At 30.9% G+C, this 21,404-nt stretch overlaps 1 protein-coding gene across 1 annotated transcript; it reads right to left on the bottom strand.

Moving 5' to 3' along the window:
• Positions 1 to 9,633: 9,633 nt before the first annotated feature.
• Positions 9,634 to 10,858, bottom strand: LOC107853625 (zinc finger protein ZAT5). The gene has a single exon (XM_016698603.2). The coding sequence runs from the start codon at positions 10,648 to 10,650 to the stop codon at positions 9,766 to 9,768; it is 885 nt and encodes a 294-aa protein (XP_016554089.2). The 5' UTR covers positions 10,651 to 10,858; the 3' UTR covers positions 9,634 to 9,765.
• Positions 10,859 to 21,404: the final 10,546 nt, after the last annotated feature.

The raw sequence follows: 21,404 nt of genomic DNA, 5'->3' as shown, positions 1-21,404 counted from the left end.
ATTGAATGTGTAGTTGGAATTTCGACTAAAGGTTGGGGGGCAATAGACTATTTTCTCACAGCCAAATAGGGGATAACTTTAAATAACAATTTTACTAACTACCTATACAAATATTCATGCACATTTAATCAGAAAAAAGAGGAGTCAGGTCCACAAAGCATCTCGCGTTTGGAAAGACTGCATCTCAAGTAGCAGTGTGATACAGTGTCGAATTTAGGATTTAGGGTTTTATGTGCCCGAGAGGTCCAAACACATATATTGACCCTCAAAGCTTTAAGATTCCGCTTGAAAATTAAAGCAGCTAACTGTCTTCTTAGTCATGGGTGGTTTTCTTCATCTTATACCAGTTTTTATACATTTCGTATATAGTTTTACCTATTATTCGTCGGACTCAAAATCTCAACTATTTACGTATCTTCGTTGGATGTATCGAGAGTTAATATATTATGTATTTCGACGGGCCCCAAATCAAAAAAAAATGTATCTGGAGTTATTTATGTGTCTTTACAAAGGAAAAGATATATCTTCGTTGGATGTATCGGAAGATAATTTATGTATCTCGGCAGACCAAAATCGAAAATAATATATCGCTAATTATGTATCTTTACAAATGAAAAAATGTATCTTCGTTGGATGTATAATGTACATCGACGGATTCAAAATCGAAAAAATATATCAAGAGTTAATCATGTGTCCTTACAAATGTGTATTCGTTGAATGTATCGGGGGCTAATTATGTATCTGGACACACACAAAACTAAAATTTATAAATAATAATGTAAAATGTAAAATATTTCGGTAACTAAACTCCAAATTGTCGAGATTTTCGTTATTTTTACTATTTTCTTTACAACAACTGGCCCAGTTGTTTTCCCAAAGAAGCTTGGGCTGTCTTCTAACCCAAACAAAGCCTAAAACCATATCAAAAGCCCAATACAAACCATTGCTTTGACAATTTTCCATTTTATTTTCAATTAACTATTTGGTAATGTTTCTGTAATCAAATTCTAACTACAAATTAAAGATGCATATTTCAAGTTTGAGAAATTGGTTCATAAAGAAATAAAATTCCTCATAAAATTTTATTTTCGAGTGAAATATCATGTTTCAGATATAATTTCAACTTCGAGGTATTCTTTCTCAAAGTTTGATCTCTTTTATCCTGCCTGACTCTTTCTCACCTACGTTGACGAAGATTTTGAAACCTTGTATAGAATGAAGAGGGGCTAAAAGGGAGTGCAGTTGAAATAGAGATTCGCTTGAAAAGATAGCAGTATCAGAGTCGAAGTCGGGATTTTCATCGAGGATTTTCGAAATTTGAAGAAAAACTAGTTGAACGGGGTTCAACATCTGAAATATATATGTGAAAAAAGATTTCAATCATGTATTAATAGCATAATTTTTCGCAGAAGGGAATTCAGATAAACTCCCGAGTAAAAGGCTAACTCCGCCCCCTCCCCTCCCCCCTCCCCTCTCCCCCCAGAGCACTACAACAAGAAAGGCGTAAGATAGAAATAAATCGATAGGTGCCATTCCAAAAATCGAGATTTAAAAGTCTTTCGTCTTAACTTCAAATATCGCTCGACTTTTATCGTATAATTTGTATATCTTTAAGGTACCTTTCATCTTTTTTTTATTGTTAATGATATAATATCAACTTAAATAACAAAATACAAATTCATATAACCGATTTTAACTTATTTGGAATTGACAAAAACAGTTATTATATTAATATTGTATCATTCAATTCATTTAAAGAAAATGTTCCACTGGACAAAAGGTAAAATAAATAAAAAGTACCATGCCAGTTATGAAGGCATTTAAGTAACTAGTTGCATCTATATACCTATGATATAAACTTTATATTATAAAAGGTCTCATTTTTTCACATGAAACTGAATGTTTTTTCTGACATTCTTCTACAACAGAAAAGACTCAAGTGGACTATATGAAAAAAAAAAAAAGTTTTAAAAACAGTTGGAAATTCTCCAACCAATAGGGGATAACTTTAATGAACAGTTTTACTACCTATATATATAGAAATATTCATGCACATTTATTGAGAAAAAAAAAAAGTCAGGTTCACAAAACATCTCGCGTTCGCAAGAACTATATCCCAAGTAGTGTGATATTGACATTATTTTATCTAATGCAAGTTTAAGTGACTAATTCAACGTCTCGAATCGTGTAGGTCACATAGAGATAAATTTATTATTGGTATATTTTAATATTAGCCTAATTATTTTAATATAAAGTTGTTGTCATGTGGTCAGGAGGTCACGTATTCAAGCCTTGAAAACAGTCATCCCTTACAGAAATGTAAGGTGAGGCTCCGTAAAATAAATCCTTGAGATCGAGACCTTTTTTGAATCCTGCGCATAGCGAGAGCTTAGTGCACGGGGCTATTTTTTTTGTTTTTTTTTTTTAAATATAACAAATTGGTATCAAACGTAGAGCATCATGTTCTTGACTTTTGATGGCATTTTGTACCATTACGTACTCAGAAGGTGGTCATTAGTTTTTAGTAATTCTTGTAATCTCTGTTCATTATTCTATTTATATACTCAGTTTACTACATCATATTCATCTTATTCAATACCAGCAAGAATTCTTCACCTATAAATAGTGGTATTTCTTCGTTTGTGTTGGAGAAGAGGAAATATGAAAAATATGAAAAAATATTGTAGTATATAATAGTGAAAGAGAACGTTGAGGCAAAGAAAATATTCTAAATTTTTAACTATATATATTCACTATCTAAAGTAGAGTAATTATATTAGTGAAAGATAGAGTTGAGACAAGAAAATATTCTAAGTCTCCAACTATACTGCACTATAAAAAAGAGAGTTTTACTTTTATATATTGATGGAAGATGTTCTTTTGGTGGAGTTTTGGACTCGTCAACTAACCCAGAGAATTGATGTGTTGTTGTATCCTGAAAGGAACAAGTCAAGATATATACTATTGAATCAGTGTAGATTGTGTCGCAGTAAACTTAAATCTCTTTAAAGAAAGCAAAATATCTATCTTCAGCTTGAGTTTTATTTACTCAATTATTTATTTATTTTATTTTCAAATATATTTAATTTATTATAATTTCTGATATATTACATCAACATTTACCGTTAATTCAAGACTTCAAACCCTTCTGTGCCCACCTAATTAAATCAATTATAAATGACTGCCCCAAAAGATGATTTGCTGAGCCTATATGAAGTTGGCATCTCTTATACTCGTTCATTTTTACTTATCCACTTTCTTATAAACACATAATTAAAAAGCAGTAAATGAAAGGATAACTTGACTATATTACTTCTTGAATATAATAAATTTAATGCTTAAAAAATTTATTAAATAATGAATCGTATTTAATATTAAGAGTAAAATAGGTAAAAATAGATAAATGATCTATTGATTTTATAAACTGAACAAGTATTATTGGATATTTTCAAAATAAAAATGAAACGAGGGAATAACTTATAAGCCAACATTAAGAGGGACATACATTTAATGAAGACTCTGCATATACTTACATACAAATTACTTATAACAAGTAGTGATATTCAATGAAGAGTACATTTTGAGGCAAAAATTACTTAAAATTAATCTTAACATGATAATATAATATATTTTCCATTTTGAACTAAATCTGCATGGTTTAAATTCCTTAAAAGATGCAAGACCATTAAGATAATCAACTAAAATGGGACGGACGGAAGAATAATAATAATGATTTTCTTTTTGATAAATATTAATTAATTATATAATGAAAACAATAATTAACCAGCTATATATCATGATTTGTAACAAATTCATCTGAATTTTGTTGATTCGCTCTTGAAAGTTTCGCGGTACGCTCCATGTTTGTGATTTTCAACGGAGTCTATGGTGGTAGTGTAGGATTGGGTGCAGGGGTAAAGCCCTCGCGGTATGAATCTTTATGTTTTTGTGCCTACAATTTATTTGTATGCACATATTATATATAGAAGTGCATTTAGTGAATTGTTTTGGGTGTTCAGAAAAATACACATTATTGAGAACTTGTAGTTTGCTTAATCTGTACGAATTATAACAATATCAATGAGTAGAACTTAAATTTGTGCACAAAACATAATTAATATTATCATAGTACTAAGAAATAGAGCTCCAATTTAGCAGGATATCATGGAGAAAAATTAGCATAAAACATGTGCCCATGCATAGTAAATTGTGCCCATGTTTTTCTCCTTTGAATATCTAAAACAATTCTATGTATCTCACGTAATTAAATTAATTTTCAACACCTAAGGTCCTAAGTTACAGTTCTACATTTATTTGCATATCAAGCAATATCACAGTGTATAAAATATCTCGTATTCTCGTAGGTTTGGAAAAAAATTACATTTTAAGGTGTGCGATATAAATAGTCTAGGTATCTTAATATCATGGAAAAAATATTCAAAAATATACTTAAATTTTGATTAAATTTGCTGTAACACGCCTCAATTTTGCGGGGAACCTATGACCCTCTTCGACTATGCAACAAATTTCACCAAAATTTAAGTATATTTCAAACCTATTTCCCTAATATTATAATCATTAGTAACTAAGCTTATGATTCGAATCCGTAATTTATATGTGACATAAAAATAACTTTACAATCTTTGATCTTGATTTTTTTTTAGATAATCATGGTGCTCGGGCTAACTTGCGCGACCTGTCACCTCCCACCAACAAAAAAGTATATATATTTGTTAATTTATGTGCATGATAAAATAATGTAATTAATTAGCCCTCTATGAGCTTATATCTAGTTAGCATATACATCACGAGCAGCAACTATATAGTATAAAAAAAAGGCATATATACAACAAATTAATTCTTTAAATTGCTTGCAATTACAGTTTCCTCTACCCACCGCTTACAAAAAAAAGAAAAAAAGATGCCTTACTGATACTATACACAAATATTACTAGACCTAGCTAGTGGTATCAAAGAAAATATTATATGTTACTTTATAATAAATATCATTAGCTATAGAGATTCGTAATGGTGAGTGAGTTGGTGCAGCAAGTGACTGGTGTCTCATAAAGGAGGCTAAGAATCGATTTCTCTTGTCAATGATTTTTCAGTAACTTATAATCTAGTGTATTTTATATATCGATCTTGTGTGGTTTACGAGTGGACAATATCTCATAAAGGAGGCCAAGAATAGGTTTCTCCTGCCAATGTCTTCTCAGTCGAGCTCGTCGCAATACTGAACTTATAATCTGGTGTATTTTATAAATCTTGTGTGGTTGCGAGTGGTCGGTATCTCATAAAGGAGGCCAATAATCGGTTTCTCCTGCCAATGCCTTCTCAATCGAACTCGTCGCAGTACTGAACTTATAATCCAGTGTATTTTATATATCTTGTGTGGTTTGCGAGTGGCTGATATCTCATAAAGGAGGCCAAGAATCGGTTTCTCTTGTCAACGCCTTCTCAGTCGAACTAGCTCGTCGCAGTACTGAACTTATAATCTAGTGTATTTTTATATATCTTGTATGGTTTGCGAGTGCCGGTATCTCATAAAGGAGGCCAAGAATCGATTTCTCCTGCCAACGCCTTCTCAGTCGAGCTTGTCACACCGAACTTATAATCCAGTGTATTTATATATCTTGTATGGTTTGCGAGTCGACGGTATCTCATAAAGGAGACCAAGAATAATTGGTTTTCCTGTCAACGCCTTCTCAGTCGAGCTCGTTGCAGTACTAAACTTATAATCTAGTGTATTTTATATATCTTGTGTGGTTTGCAAGTGGACGGTATCTCATAAAGGAGGCCAAGAATCAGTTTCTCTTGTCAACGTCTTCTAAGTCGAACTAGCTCGTCGTAGTACTGAACTTATAATCTAGTGTATTTTATATATCTTGTGTGGTTTGCGAGTGGAAGGTATCTCATAACAGAGGCCAAGAATCGATTTTTTCCTGTCAATACCTTCTCAGTCGAGCTCGTCTCATTGAACTTATAATATAGTGTATTTTATATATCTTGTGTGGTCTGGGAGTGGCCGGTATCTCATAAAGGAGGCCAAGAATCGGTTTCTCCTGCCAACGCCTTCTTAGTCGAGCTTGTCGCATTGAACTTATAATCTAGTGTATTTTATATATCTTGTGTGTGGCGTTCCAGTTATTGCATAAGAGTGAGTCTGCTCAATGTGCACCCTAAAGATAGCGACTGCAGATTTCTCTGAGAGTTTCAAAAAAAAAAAAAACATTTCGCTAATATTATTATAGAGAGATATGACTGTATATCTACAATAACTTAAAACTCATTATAGTATATATATTACGTGTAATATTCCTAACTTGTGTTAGTTTTTGAAGGTAGAATAATGAAATGTTTAATTACCTTCGTTAGTATGATTACATCTACTACGTCTTTTATTTTTATTTTTTTTATTTCCTATAATTATTAAATTAATAAATAGCAACTGTCAATTCAATAAATTGCGCATTAAGGAATTTATGAGTGATACGTACAAGATATATGGTGACATCCAATTTAAAAAATAAAATGAATGATACAGCTATTTATAATAGTAACCAATAAATAAAATGCCTGGCTAGTGACCACTACTTACAACTTGCAAATTAAACTTTGTTCTGTCATATGTCATTTGAAAATGACACACACATAACGGATTGAGAGTCAGAATTTAAAATTTATGAGTTCTCTATTCAATAACAGATTTGAATTTTTTTTTCAGGGGTTCGAAAGATGAATTAAAAATAAAAATTAAGCAGCTTGCGTGCCCAAGTGAGAAGCAAACCTGCGAAGTGGGGCTGGTGCCTGCGGCTCAAGTAGCGTAGCCCAGCACCATTGAGTTGTCGAATATCTTTGGTTCAGATGGTTCAAAATTAATATATATACCGAAATATAGATTTTAATTTCTATCTTATATATACAACGTAATTTTTTTACCGAAAGGGTTCTGATGAACCTCCTGACACCCATGTAGGTCTGCCCCTGTCTGAACTTGTCATCGAATTCATAGCTCGTGTTAGTTACTGGATTCGGACAATTAAGTGTTTAATTTATACATAGTTAATGAATTTCTTAATATAAATACAAAGAGTACATCTATGTCTGCTTCTAACGGTAAGTACTCATCTATCTCTTAATTATATTAACAATCATATTCAAATTTGAATTAGTTGGAACCCAATATCGAATATCAAATTGAAAAAAAAAAGGGAAAATGCTCCGTTTCTATTCTGAACTATACACAAAATTACTGAGACACACTCGAACTTTAGGAGGATCCTATTACCCCTGGACTAATTAAAATCATATTTTTGGCAACCTTAGTGCCTATATGGCACATGCGTGGCACATCAGTGAATCAACACACTGAAGGTCCACGTAGGCACACGTATGTGCCACGTAAGCACTAAGATTGCCAAAAATACAATTTTAATTAATCCAGAGATAACAGGACCCTCCTAAAGTTCAGGTGTGTCTCGATAATTTCTTGTATAGTTTAACATGAAAACAGTGCATTTTCAAAAAAAAACAAAAACTAAAAGCTTTTATGAGCTAGCTACAACTTTCTTGTGAAGAAAACAAGAGAATAACCTAATCCACCACTTTTTGTTGTGAGCAACTCATGGTTCCTTACTATTCTTAGCACCTTCCTTTACTCATAATCCTCTTTTTCCACCTCCCCAAAAAAAAAAATACTATAAGAAGCAATAATAATAATAATAAAGAAAAAAAAAACGATCTCTTTCTATTGTTTGTTTTTATGTTTTTTTGTTTGTTTGTTTGCTATACTATTAGTTGTCTTGTGCTGGAGGTCTATCGAAAATAGCTTCTCTACTTTATCTGAAGTAATGGTATGGACTGCATATACTTTACCCTCGGGGCGGACCTGTGTTGATTTTTGGGGTGCTCCGGCACCCATTAAACTCGACTGTAAGGGGTGCACTGACTTTTAGGTTGATCTTAAGGTTCTCCACTGGAAGGGGCGCCTCGGGTTTTCGAACCTCGTTGAGGCAATTTTTTTATTTTTTTCAGTTTTTAATTTTTTAAGCACCCACGATCCTTAAATCCTAAGTCCGCCACTGTTTACCCTCCTCAGACCCCACTTTGTGAGAATACACTAATAAGTATGTTGTTGTTGTATTATTTAAGATGTGTATAAATATTTGTTTATTGTCCATAGCTGGGGTACTATCAGAAACAGCTTATCTGCCTCATCCGAGGTAATAGTATGGATTGCATATAGCTACCCTTCTGAGAAGTGGCGGACCCAGCTTTTTTAGGTTGTGGGTGCTCAAAAAAAAAATTTACTAAACAATGCAGCTACAGGGATTCAATCCCAGAATGGGAGACATGAAAGTTATGTCTAAAGCCAGAGCACCCAATCATGCTTTTGTTCTCTGAGTGCTTTTGTATATATTTTACCATTTTTTCACTATTTCTTATATAATTATACCTCTTCTATGTCGAGTTTAGTGGGTGCTCGAGCATCCAAAAACTGCACGTCGGTCCGCCCATGCTTCTGAGACCCGTGGCGATAAACTGAATATGTTGTTGTTGTATAAATATATGTTTATGTCAAAAGAGTTTTTAACTACGTACTTCATATCTATAGTTGTAATAACTGTAACTCTGTAACTGCCCATTATAGGTGAGACTAACTAATTACCTAAAACATTAAGTTGAAAACCTAGTAGAGCATATTATTAAGAAAATCATATTGAAAATTTTAACTAAATTTTGGTTGTTTAATTGATCAAGTTAATATAAATTATTTATTTACATAAAATAAATCATTTTTCTTCCATTTTTTGACTTTCACTAAATTCTAAACCCACAACTAAAGACCTTTCATGCATAGTACCTTCCAGCAATATAGGGTAGACGCTAGTGCCGGAATCAAAATTTTTCTTCAAAAGTGCACACACGAAGTAGCTAAAGGGGTTCAACATCTATCATATATACATAAAAAATAATTTTAGTTCTGTAAAAATAGTGTAATTTTTCTCTGAAGGGAGTCCGGATGAACCCCTGGGTATATGCTTGCTCCGCCCCTGGTAGATGGGTAGTCACTCATTGAAAGACTTTTTCAAATGAATCAAAGAATTTTTCATGTGGAAAATGAAAAGCGCCAACGGCAACAAACTCTGCATGCCTTTTTAGAATACGTGCCCGCTGTTTTTTCCGAGCTGGAGTATTGCTTGACGTAAAACGGATTGGATTTGTTTCTGTCTTTGCTTGAATCTTTTTCACGGCTCGGATACGAAAAATAATTATATATATGCATCATTCACATATCAATGACAACTTCGAATAGGTCATATATTAGTTCTCTTTTTCTGAAAAACATAGAAGAAAGAGGTCTACGTACCAATATCCGCCATAAAAGGACCCTTTTTTTTTTGTTTATGTGTGGGGGGTGGGGTGGGGTTGTCTTACTTTTACTAAAATACACATGAGAAAAGTAAAGAATATGAGGAAAGCCAGATCAGATGGATAAAAAAATTACTTTTCTTGAAACAAAGGCCAAACACATGGTGAGTAAATTAAACCCCTTACTCAAAGAATTCAAAACAAGAAAATTAATCAATAATATAAATTAAATAATCATGAAAGAATTATGTCTATTAATAATTAAATGGTCAAATATATGATAAAAACAACAATAAAAATAAATGTTAAACAATTAATTCACAATTGTCAATGGTTGAAATTAAATAAATCATGATAAAATAAAAATAAAAAAAGTAAGTTTTGATTGATTTAGTAATGGCAATCAACCAAAGGTGAAGCTGAGAAGACAATGACTTGTTCTTTTGAAGCAAAGGTGAATTTAGAATTTTCCGGCCGGTGATCGTCCTCCGGCGCCGGTAGATTAAGGTCCAATGACAAAAATGTCCTTGTGTTTTTGATTTGTTGATCGTGATGATGATGATGATGTGACTCTTCGGTATGGTTAGGGTTTGATGTAATTGCAATACTATTTGGTAATGGTCTATGTCTTCTCATGTGTCCACCTAACGCTTGACCTGAGTTGAACTCGGCCCCACAAATCGAGCACTCATGAACCCTGTTCTTATTTTTGTTAGTGCTGGTCGTGGTGATGGTGTTGCTGTTTGGGATTTGGAGTGATAGAGTTGTGACATGATCTTCATCGTTCAATTTTGAACGATTATCGACTAGTACTTGATGGTCAATTGACTTCAGATTCCTGACTTGATCATCTAGGGTTTTTGGTTTCTTATGACTTGCTCTGTGGCCACCAAGTGCTTGGAAAGATGGGAAGGAACGATTGCATGTCTTGCATTGATAAACATCCAATGTCATTGGAGATTGTGCCGAAGACTTTTGAAAATTATGACCTTGCGCTAAAAGAATCAAACAATTCGCCATATCTTCTTCTTCCTGATTCGTATTCCTGACAATCTGATCATCCATCCAACCAGTACACTTACTGACACACGACAATGAATTCGCCACGTGTCCATCCACCAATTCACCACCACTAGCACCTTCCACCGTGCTACACGAGCTCGTAGTAATCGCTAAAGTTAGAGGAGAAGGCGGCCTAGGTCTCTTAGTCCGCCTTCTCTTGATCACCATATTCAATTGGTGATCATTTTCTTGATGAGCTTCCATTTTGATCATCCAAAAAGATCACTAACTTTTTTCAAAGAAAAAAAGCAAACAAAGAGTTTATTTTTCTTTAGATGAAGAAAATAATGTAACAAAGTGACTATATATATATAAATGAATTATAATATATAGTTATTATGAAGGAGTTTATAGGTAGAATGAAAAAAAGAAGCCGCCCCCGTGAATACAAATCTTGAAAATGTTCACTGTTTTCTTGCACTTACAAACTTTGCAAGTTAATATATATACATTTATATATATAGAAAAATTGATATTATTTTAATTATTTTATATTTATATTTTTATAATATGAAGTTTATTGTATGTAAGTGAGGAAAAGAGTAAGATTCGGTTGGCTTTGAAGCAAACCCATTACTTTATGCCAACGATATACCTTGTGGAGGATTGGAGTGCAAGCCTGGCACCACACAATTTCTCTATGAAATAAATTAAATTAATACATCCACATAATATAAAGAAAAAAAAAAGTTCTTTCTTAAATTCCTATAATTTTTTTTTGTTAGTTTCATAGTTTGAAGCATTTTTTTTTTCAAAACAAAGATAATCGATCAATACTACGATATCGGATAAATTCTATGTACATATTATTTTTTCTAAATTGAAGTTGTGAAATTGTACTGAATATATTATTATTATTATTGTTATACTACGTACGACAATAGCTAAGAGTAACAACCTTTTAGTTGTCATTATAATAGCTTGCTTGCTTAAAGTCAATTAATTGCCAAGTCCATAAGTATGATTAGTTCATTTTTTGAAGTATGATTAGTTCATTAATTATGTACTCTATCTGGTATCATATATTAATCAATTTGACAGAATGAATTTGTTAATATTTATGTATACACTAATCTCTTCAGATTCAACTTGTAAAATTACACTACATATTATGTTGTTATTGTAATACTACGTACAAGAAATAATTAAGAGTAACAACCTTTTAGTTGTCATTATAAGAACTTGCTTGCTTAAAGTCAATTATTTAATTGCCAAGTCTATAAGTATGATTAGTTCAAATATTATGTACTCTATCTGGTATCGAATATTAATCAAATGAATTTGATTACAAAAATATCAGACATTTTAGAAAAATAAGAAATTATTTATTTCTTTTTTTCTTTCTTTCTGAATTTGCAATTGTCAATTAAATGAGAAGTTTAAGGAAGTGTTTGACCGGTTGAGTGTTATCTCATTTTCCTTAGCAATTCCTACTTGTTTTTGACTTAGACCAAATTATTGTTGTTGTGATCTACGTTGTACAGACTCTTCATTTTCGATATTGTAATTTGTATCAAATTTTTCAAAAATACATTAGTTTTAAAAAATCCGATATGTAGCGTTGACATTTTTGAAAAGTCCGAGCAATTTTGGGTATGATTAATGTGAGTGTGGGAATTTGATGAACATAAGTAGTGGGAAAGAGTGGACTTTAGTTGGATTAATGGGGTAAGTGATTATTAATGAATGAAGCAAAACATAAATTTTCCCATGTGCAGTTGACCCACCCACTTTTATGCTACTACTACAACTAGGTCCATCACTTTATACTTAATTCAATTATGACCCAAAAATCACGCCGTCCTTTTCTGAAATTCTTCTAATTAATTTAATTAATTAGCATTACTAATAATTTTTAGGATTATAATCTTATGTTTCATCCAAATGATTAGGTTTGGTAAAGTATGGGATAATGACATGTTCTACTTTACAACGTGTACCTTGTAATTCATTTGGATCATCTTTGTTAATCATTACTAATTAATAAGGTAATTAAATTGGACTTGAATGTTTTTATTACCTTTCATTTTACATTTTATTAATTTATTGGCATTGGATATTTATGTCATAACGAAAGGCGCTTGACATATATACGTTGCTAATATATTACTTCATTCGTTCACTTTTACTTGTCATAACAACAGACACATGACATATATACGTTGCTAATATATTACTTTATCCATCTACTTTTACTTGTCATATTTGAAGGTGACATGCTTATTAAGAAAATAATAATTGATATAACTATTTTACCACCCTATTCGTATTAACTAGTGTTTTAAGTAAATAATGCTAAAGATAAAATTTGGAAAAAAGTAATTATTTTTTCTTCATATGTTAAAAGTAATATTTTTTCTATTTTTGAAATATATATATATATATATATATATATATATATATATATATATATACTCCCTCCGTCCCAAATTGAGATGGTATATTAATTAAGAAAAACAATTAATAACATGACTAGTTTACCATAGTACCCCTATTAAATGATGTTTACATTTTAATTTGAAGAAAAAGTAATTAATGCAAAGGGTAAAATATGGAAAAAAAAATTTGGCTCTTCTTGATTAATGAAAAAAGACAAGTAAAATGAGAAATCAAATAAAGAAATTTGGGACAGGTATTTGGGACGATGGGAGTATATTCATCCTTTTATATCACTCGATAATGATAAATTTGATGTAAATATCCGATGAAAATAAAACTAAGTTTATTTAATGAAGTGATTAATGCAAATGAATGTTCAAACAAAAATATATACTTACTATTAAAAATGAATTTGCTTTGAAAATGGATAACGTGCAGGTTGTCATGAGTTAAGTGTGTATTAATTGCGTAATTATCAACCAACTCATGTGGCATACATTTTTTTGGTCTATTGAAAAAAATATATCATATGTTTTTTTTTAAAAATTTATAATATTTTACTTTAAAAATTTTAATTTTTAACGTTAACTAGAAGATCTATGGTCACAAAATATACACGTTTTTGTTTTTAGATAGAAGCGACATGAAAAATGTGATTTCATAAGTTGAGTCCGAACAGATTAGAGTGTACGTAAATTTTACTGTTACCCTTTTTAGAGATAGAGAGATCATTTCTGACTTATTTTCAGCAACAAATTTCAAAAAGAATTTTTGCTTCGCAGCTAAAGAAGCCTTCACACCAATCAAGAGCGATATAGAGTAATGTCCGCATGACAACCAAAAAAAGGAGAAGAATGATCGTCAAATGACATAAATGAAGGATAGTCGTCACCTAACATATTCAGTTAAATATCGTCACATAAATTGAAACTGGAAGAATATATTTTTCCTTTACTTTTGGACCCCAAACATTTGTCAACTTGATGCATGTGGTCCATATCCTTTTGTTGTACATAGTAATTTCTTGTAACAATTTAATTAGACCCCAACAAGTTTACAAATTTTAATGAGGAATGTTTTGCGTTATGTCTTGTTCTCACCTCATTTACTTGGCTTTAATAAGACCCATTTTTTCTTATAATTTCCATAATTAATGCCTTGATATAAGGATCTTATATGACCATCACAATATTATACTCCCTCCGTCCCATTTTATCCGTCCCAAATTTTCTAATTTATTATCCCATTTTACTTGTTCTTTTTTACTTATCAAAACAAGACAAATTTCTTTTTTCCATATTTTATCCTTTGCATTAATTACTTTTTTAAAAAAATTAAAATGTAAACATCATTTAATAGGGGTACTATGGTAAACTAGCCATGTTATTTATTATTTTTCTTAATAGCTATGTCATCCCAATTTTTTAGGACGAGTAAAATGGGACGGAGGGAGTAGTATTAATTCTCCAATTTTGTACAATATTGACCTTGTGGTATATTCATAGTCATCCTCCTATTCCATTAATTCGATCATACATCTCATATCTTTTTCGATTTGTTTAAAGATTCAATTATTTTTACATGATTTCTCTTTATTGCGAGTTTGTTCACATTGTTAGTTCTAAATATCGATCAGATACAAAAAGAAAATTATATGATTGGTCGATAGTCATTGCAAAAAATCATCATTTCATGAAGAGTCTTGTTAATAACAACTTCTTCTACTGTTATTTTATTATATTTATTATTATTATGTACATATATTTAACTATATGTTTTCTTTTATTTGTATTTTGGTGTACATGTAATGATGACATGAGTTGAAATTAAATAGAACACTAATAATTCATATACTTAATTGATCCCAACTTATTTGAGATCGAAGCGTAATTGACAATGCTTGCAAATAATTTTTTTCATCAATCATAGATTAGAAGTAATTCGATCAAAATACGTAAATCCAATAACTCGATACCATTCACTGATCAAATATTATACATTTCTACCATAATATTTTTTTTTAAAAAAAACTTGTGTACTTCTAATATACATGCAGTATGTATGGTAACTAGTTTAATTAAAAAAATGAGATACGTAGTATACGAAGATGAATATTTATGAATTAATTAAACATAATTGGACGGTTATAGTTGTAATATGAGTTGTATTATTTTTGAACTATATATGAAGTGAGGAATAAACATGAAATAAAGAAATAGTAGAAGATTCATAACGTAAGATGAAGATACATATATGATCTGCCCATAATTAAAATCATATAGTATATAATATAATATTAGAATGTTAAGGTTTGTGAGGGGCACGTAACCATATATTATCATCGCATTCATTAAGTTATAAAATTATAGTACTAAGTTATATATACAATTTTAATTTGCTCAAGTAAAGCATTTTTAATCTTAAAGTTATTGCTTTTAATGTGACATCATTTTGTACGTAACTTTTGAGTTGGTAGAAAGAAAAGCTATCATGCACTCATTTCATTGCTTGCTTTAAGTTGATTCTTTATCGGAAAAATGTGTGAAAAATATTTGTATTTAGGTGAAATTTGTATTTATTTATTCTGAACTTTGTAGGGATCTATAATTCCTACTTCCTTCCGATTATTTGTACCGTATTTAACTAGCACATATTTGCTCCTTATCAAGTATTTTTTTACGCGCTCAATATGCGTGAAATACACACAGTGGTTCAAGTGGTCAAATATATGCTAGTTAAATACGATAAAAAATAGTCAGGGGGGGGAGTACTAAAGTTCAGAATGCGTTACTGTAAATTTCGCCAAAGTATAGGTATTTTTCACACCTTTTTTCCGTTCTTTATTGTGGAGAAGTTTTTTCTTAGTTATTCTATTCATTAATTTTAGTACAAATAATATAAATTTCTACAGTTTGAAGCTTAATTACATAATTTTTTTGATATTTTATATAATTACTAAAAATCTCGATTTTGAGTCTGTCGAGATACATAATTAGCTTTAGATACATTCAATGAAGATATATCCCCCCCCCCCCGCCCCCCCCCCCGAAATAATTTTTTCGATTTTGGGTCTATCGAGATACATAATACATCCAAAGAAGATATATATTTTTTTCTCTGTAAAGATATATAATTAGCTTTTGATACATTTTTTTCGATTTTGATTCTGTCGAGATACATAATTAGCCCCCGATACATCCAACAAAGATACATAATTAGTTGAAATTTTTGTAATTACTTTGTAAGATTGGAAGTTTGTGACTTTGTGTAAATACGTTAAGGGGTATATTTATGTTATTTTTTCTTAATTTTATTACTCTTGTCATTTAGTTGCGGAGTCAGGATTTATTAAACATAAAGTTTTATATTTATAGATGAAAAAGGAAAAGAAAATTACATGTACGATATAGTGGTATTATTCTTAATGGTATAATACTTTTTTGAGAAATATTATACTGGTCGGGTTTAATCTAAAGAGAATAATTATTACGTCGTACTAAAAACATACTTAAGATGTTTTAGGCTACCAACATGGGTTGTGGTACAGTGGATGAGGCTGCTCCATCCTTAACCAGAGGTTGAAGGTTCGACCCTGGGTATGGAGAAAACTCTGTTGGGAGCGTTGCCAACTTAATGGGCCCTGCAATACACTATTCAGATTAGTCGGGACTCCAATGCAGACACCAAACACCAAATGAAAAACAAAAAAAAAAGATGTTTTAGGCCAACAATTGATATTAGAGTTAATGATTTAGCACGACACAATAATGGCGTGAGGCTCAGCATACTGCCTTTGTTGGGTGTGTCGATGAAGTCTCACATTAATAGTTGAAAATTTAAAGAAAGCGTGTTAAGTATAATTAAGTTATATATTGATATTGTTAATGATATGATATCTTTTGAAGAAAATCATGCGAGCTTGACTTAAATTAGAAAACATTACAACATTACACTCAAATTGAGAGTGTCTCTATTTTAATCCAGCTTAATTTTTACTTAAAAAAAAAATTAAAGTACAAGAAGTAATTGTCATAGCTAATGTATAGGTGTATATGGGTAGATTTCTCAATCCATATAAGTAAATAAGTAATCATAATAATCAAGAAATGCAAATTAAATCAAGTAAGCAAGTTGGTGAAGTTACTTTATGTTATAAATAAGTATTATTTTTAATTTTTCATTCGTTGATCGGTACTCGCATTTAAAGTCTAAATAAATCGAATTCAAGTCAGAAAGTCTCATTATGGGGTAAAGCGCTTCATATAAAATGACTTCATAGTGAGGGCTCGAAACCTTTAGTGGTACTTTTTTTTTTTAATTATAAGTCAAGATTATTCTATTTTGATTTAAAAAATCCTAGTATTCTCTCCACTAAAGAAGCACCAAAATGGTTTGAATTATTGAGTGTAGTGTGCATGTTTTAGTGTGTTGAGCTCCACTCTTTTTTTTTCCATTAATAATTGAAAGTATACCATATAATCATATCCATAATCCACTTGGGGTTGTTAAAAAAGAATGCACCAACTTCATTTATGTTTAGGTAGTCGTATATTAATTATTTATATTTCAGACTTTTATAAAAGAAAATGACTTCTTTTAATTAAAAATGTAAAAAAAAAAATCATTAGAGTGGTGAAATGAATAGAATTCCTTCGATTATATTTGAGTCTCGAATTTTGAGCCTTAAAATGATAATAATCATAGTAAGAAATGTTGTATAAAAATACTCGAATTTTCCGACTGAATATCGATCGAAAAATGCTAGCCAATTTTTCACCGACCTTGTTGGGTAATATCAACATCATGTCTATGACCAGTGGCGGAGCCATCTTTGCTCCAAGGGATTCATTCAAATTCCTTCGACGAAAAATTATACTGTTTGCATACTTTTTTAATTTACATGATTAAAAATATTTTTTATGCATATATAGTAGATGTTGAACCCCCTTCGACTAGTTCGTATATTTACTTCTGAACCCTCTCAATGAAATTTTTGGCTCCGCCACTGCCTATGACAAAATCCACAATGGGGCTGAAGTGGCCCATATCTAAGTCATGATCGAACATAGTACTTTCTTGGAAGGTTTAGTTAAGAAATAAAGTCGCGCACATATTATCATAAACTATATTTTGACAGGATGGTAGGCACTTTTTCTTGACAAACCTCCCTCACTCGAAAATTTGCGCAAATATAAATTAGTCGAGCTCTAGCGCTAGTATCAAAAATCGTGTGAGAAAAAACATAATTAAGAAGAAGGATAGCAAATTAGTTGGATTACTTATTTCTCTAGTTGTCAAAGATTTATAGAATAGTTTTTCGTCTTATAGTATTTTAACTTGCTTATAGTGACCAACAACAGAGGTGGCGCAGCGGAAAGGGGCTGCTCCAACCTACCCAGAGGTCGAGGGTTCGACCTTGGGTATGGACAAACACTCTATTGGGAGCTCTCCCCCCAAATGGGGCCCGAAGCGGGGCGAATCCGGATATAGTCGGACTCCTAAAAAGCGGGTACCGAACACCGGAAGGTTTAAACCAAAAAAAAAAAAAACTTGCTTATAGTGAGTGGCTTTAAATCAAAGTACAAAATATTAAAGTTATATATATTGTTAATAATAATACCAAAAACTAGAAAGTAAACGATATTAAAAGATCTTATGAGAATGTCAACTAATTATTATTGCTTATCAAAGTAGTTGAAGTTAAACATCATTGAGATTAATTAAAAAAGAATAAAAGAGATTTTTTTAAATATATATATATTTTGGAATAATAGCTGGAATAATAATCTTAATTTTTACAAGTATATAGGAAGAATTCTAATAATAAAAATTGAACGCAAAGTATGCCAAATAAAAATAATATGTTGTTGTCAATACTTAGCTAAGGAAAACTTTAATTTAGAATAATCAAGTCATTTTTTTTTTCTTATTTTATCTTTACTTTTTATCTAATAATAATACTTTTTTCATTTTTGCCCAACCTTATTTAGTAGTTCTACTCATACTTTACTTTTTTTTGGTACGTTATACTTTAAATTACAAATGTGTGACATTATATAATGATAGAAAATACAATCTTTCAAATATTACATTCACAAAAATAATACACTACAATATAATACAACATATTATGAAATTAAAATTGATTGGCTAAAAAGTAGCACAAAAAAGTGTGGTAGCCAATAAAGGAATTATACATAGTAAACTAATCATAACTATCCAAAATGCATCAATGACTCATAATTGACAATAACATAAAGAACAAAAAGCACCAAAGTCTATCGTCTAGTCATAAATTTGAATCAGATTTTAAAATTTATTCATAAGAATCCATTCTCCTTTCTCACTCAAGTGAATCGGCTTCGAAAGTATTCCGCCAGTTTTTGATGACTTTCACTTTCAACCATCTTCAAATTTTTATTTGGCTAGAAAATTTTATTAACATTTCGAAATTCATCTTCAAGTTCTCAAAAACAGGGAGAAATTTCACTTCTACTTACAAAATTTCAATGTTTTTTTTTACGTAAAATGTATGTCCAAACATAACTTCAAACAGTGGCGGATTCAGAATTTAAGGGTCGTGGGTGCTCGTGCGGTTTGGACACAGATATTGACGTCCAAAGCTTTAAGGTTTCGCCTGAAGTCAAAGCACTTAGCTATCTTCTTGATTTTCTGGGTGTTTTTTTGAAGCTTGTACCATTTTTTTTTACTTTTTTTTATATAATTATACCTAGTTTACGTCAGATTTAACGGGTGTAGATTCACAAAAAAAAATGCATATAGGTCCGTCCCTGACTTCAAGTTTCAAAAATCGTAATTTTAAAAATTTAAGTTTTTGAATTTTAACCTTCAAAATCTATGATTAAACGAGTGCTACTATAGGTTGCAAATATTAGTGGCTTAGATATATATATTTACAAGTCACTATATTGATTACTATATTTTATGGTGCATGTTGGTTTGAAAATAGTCATCACTATAAGTTACAATATTTTGGAATAAATTCAAAAATATTTGTTTTTTTCTCAATAAAGTGACTTTAGTTTTGAGTTGATCACTCTATATAGTTCTACTAGTACAACTACTTCTACTAGGAAATTGGAATATGGATCAAGTCCACTCATTATATTGCTACTTTCTTAGCTTCTTCTAACCACTTCTTTTTAAGTTTGACTATCAAATGGATAATATCTTTTGGGTTTTTCGATCTGTGTTTGATATCTGTATTGAGGTTCAGTTCAGAGATAAAACTAAAACTTAAAGTTTATAGATGCTAAACCTGTCACTAAAGATATATCATTTGCACATTTCGTCCTTCAAATGGCTTGGTTTAGGGGCGGACTTACGTTGTTGTCAGAAGATTTACCAGAACCACCTCGGCAAAAACATATATATATATATATATATATATATATATAGGGTAGAAAATCTATATTTTGGTATATATATATTAATTTTGAACCACCTGAATCAAAGATATGAGACAACTCAGTGGTACTGGGCTGCACTACTTGGGTCTCATGCACCAGCCCTACTTCACAGGTTTAATTCTCACTAGGGCGAACAAGTTGCTTAATTTTTGTTTTTAATTCATTTTTCAAACTCTCTGTGAAAAAGTTCTGAATCCGTCACTATGACTTGGTCTTTAATGTTTACCGTTTAATAGTCAAACTTATAACTACTGAGGCCTAAGTCTTTAGAAACTGAAGTCATGCACGAGCATAACTTATTGTATGATCGAGTAGAATAAATTAATGATCAATACAAAGTAGAAATAAAAGTGCAAATGATCCAAGAACTCATCATTAGAAATTAATTCATCAAAGGAATTTTTTTTTAAATAATATATAGAAATAGAGATGATGTTTCTATGAAAATAAAAGAAATTTAAGTGTGATTAATAGAACAAAATATTACAGAATCAAAAGTGATTTTAGTATATGGTCAAATAAATGAACATCATAATTATTTGGAGGTTATATGAGAGCTAGTTTGACTGCCCTAATTATTTAAATAACTTAAACAAAACTTAGTATTCTCTCCACTAAAGTAGCATCATATGGACTTTAATTATTTATTATGTACATGTTTAATTCTAATCTTCAATCATTGAAATACTATAACCATATCCACCTAGGGCTGCTAAAAAGAATGTACTTTTTCATGATTAGTTTCCTAATTCAAGATTTTTTTATTTTTTTTTGGAATTTCGGAGAAATTCACAATCTCTGTCTTTTGGATGAGCATTTTATCGTAACATGCTTATTGTGCGATATATAATTGCAAACCTCACAGGAAATGTCAGTGACACTAGGCAAGTCCTATGTGACGAGCTCATAATTGAACGACATATAAAGGCTAGATTCGATTCCAGGTCTTCCATATAAGAGATCCACATCCCTTGAACCACTCAACCATGTCCTTGCAGGTCTAAATTCAAGATTAATATCTTAGTATGTAACAATTGGTTGCTTTCTATCCAGTGTTAGGTATTCACGTTGGAGTTTGACTAAATTTAAATTCTAGGGTCAATCTTTAGGCCGATGCTTTCAGTAGAATTTTTTATTTTATTTTAGGAGTTTAAATTT

This window comes from Capsicum annuum, chromosome 9 (assembly GCF_002878395.1).
Source record: "Capsicum annuum cultivar UCD-10X-F1 chromosome 9, UCD10Xv1.1, whole genome shotgun sequence".
Classification (NCBI taxonomy): Eukaryota; Viridiplantae; Streptophyta; class Magnoliopsida; order Solanales; family Solanaceae; genus Capsicum; species Capsicum annuum.
This window is presented reverse-complemented; position numbering and strand designations above follow the sequence as displayed.

Bases quoted from the DNA above. Each gene is read 5' to 3' on its own strand.
- LOC107853625 (XM_016698603.2), bottom strand. From the start codon at position 10,650: ATGATCAAAATGGAAGCTCATCAAGAAAATGATCACCAATTGAATATG.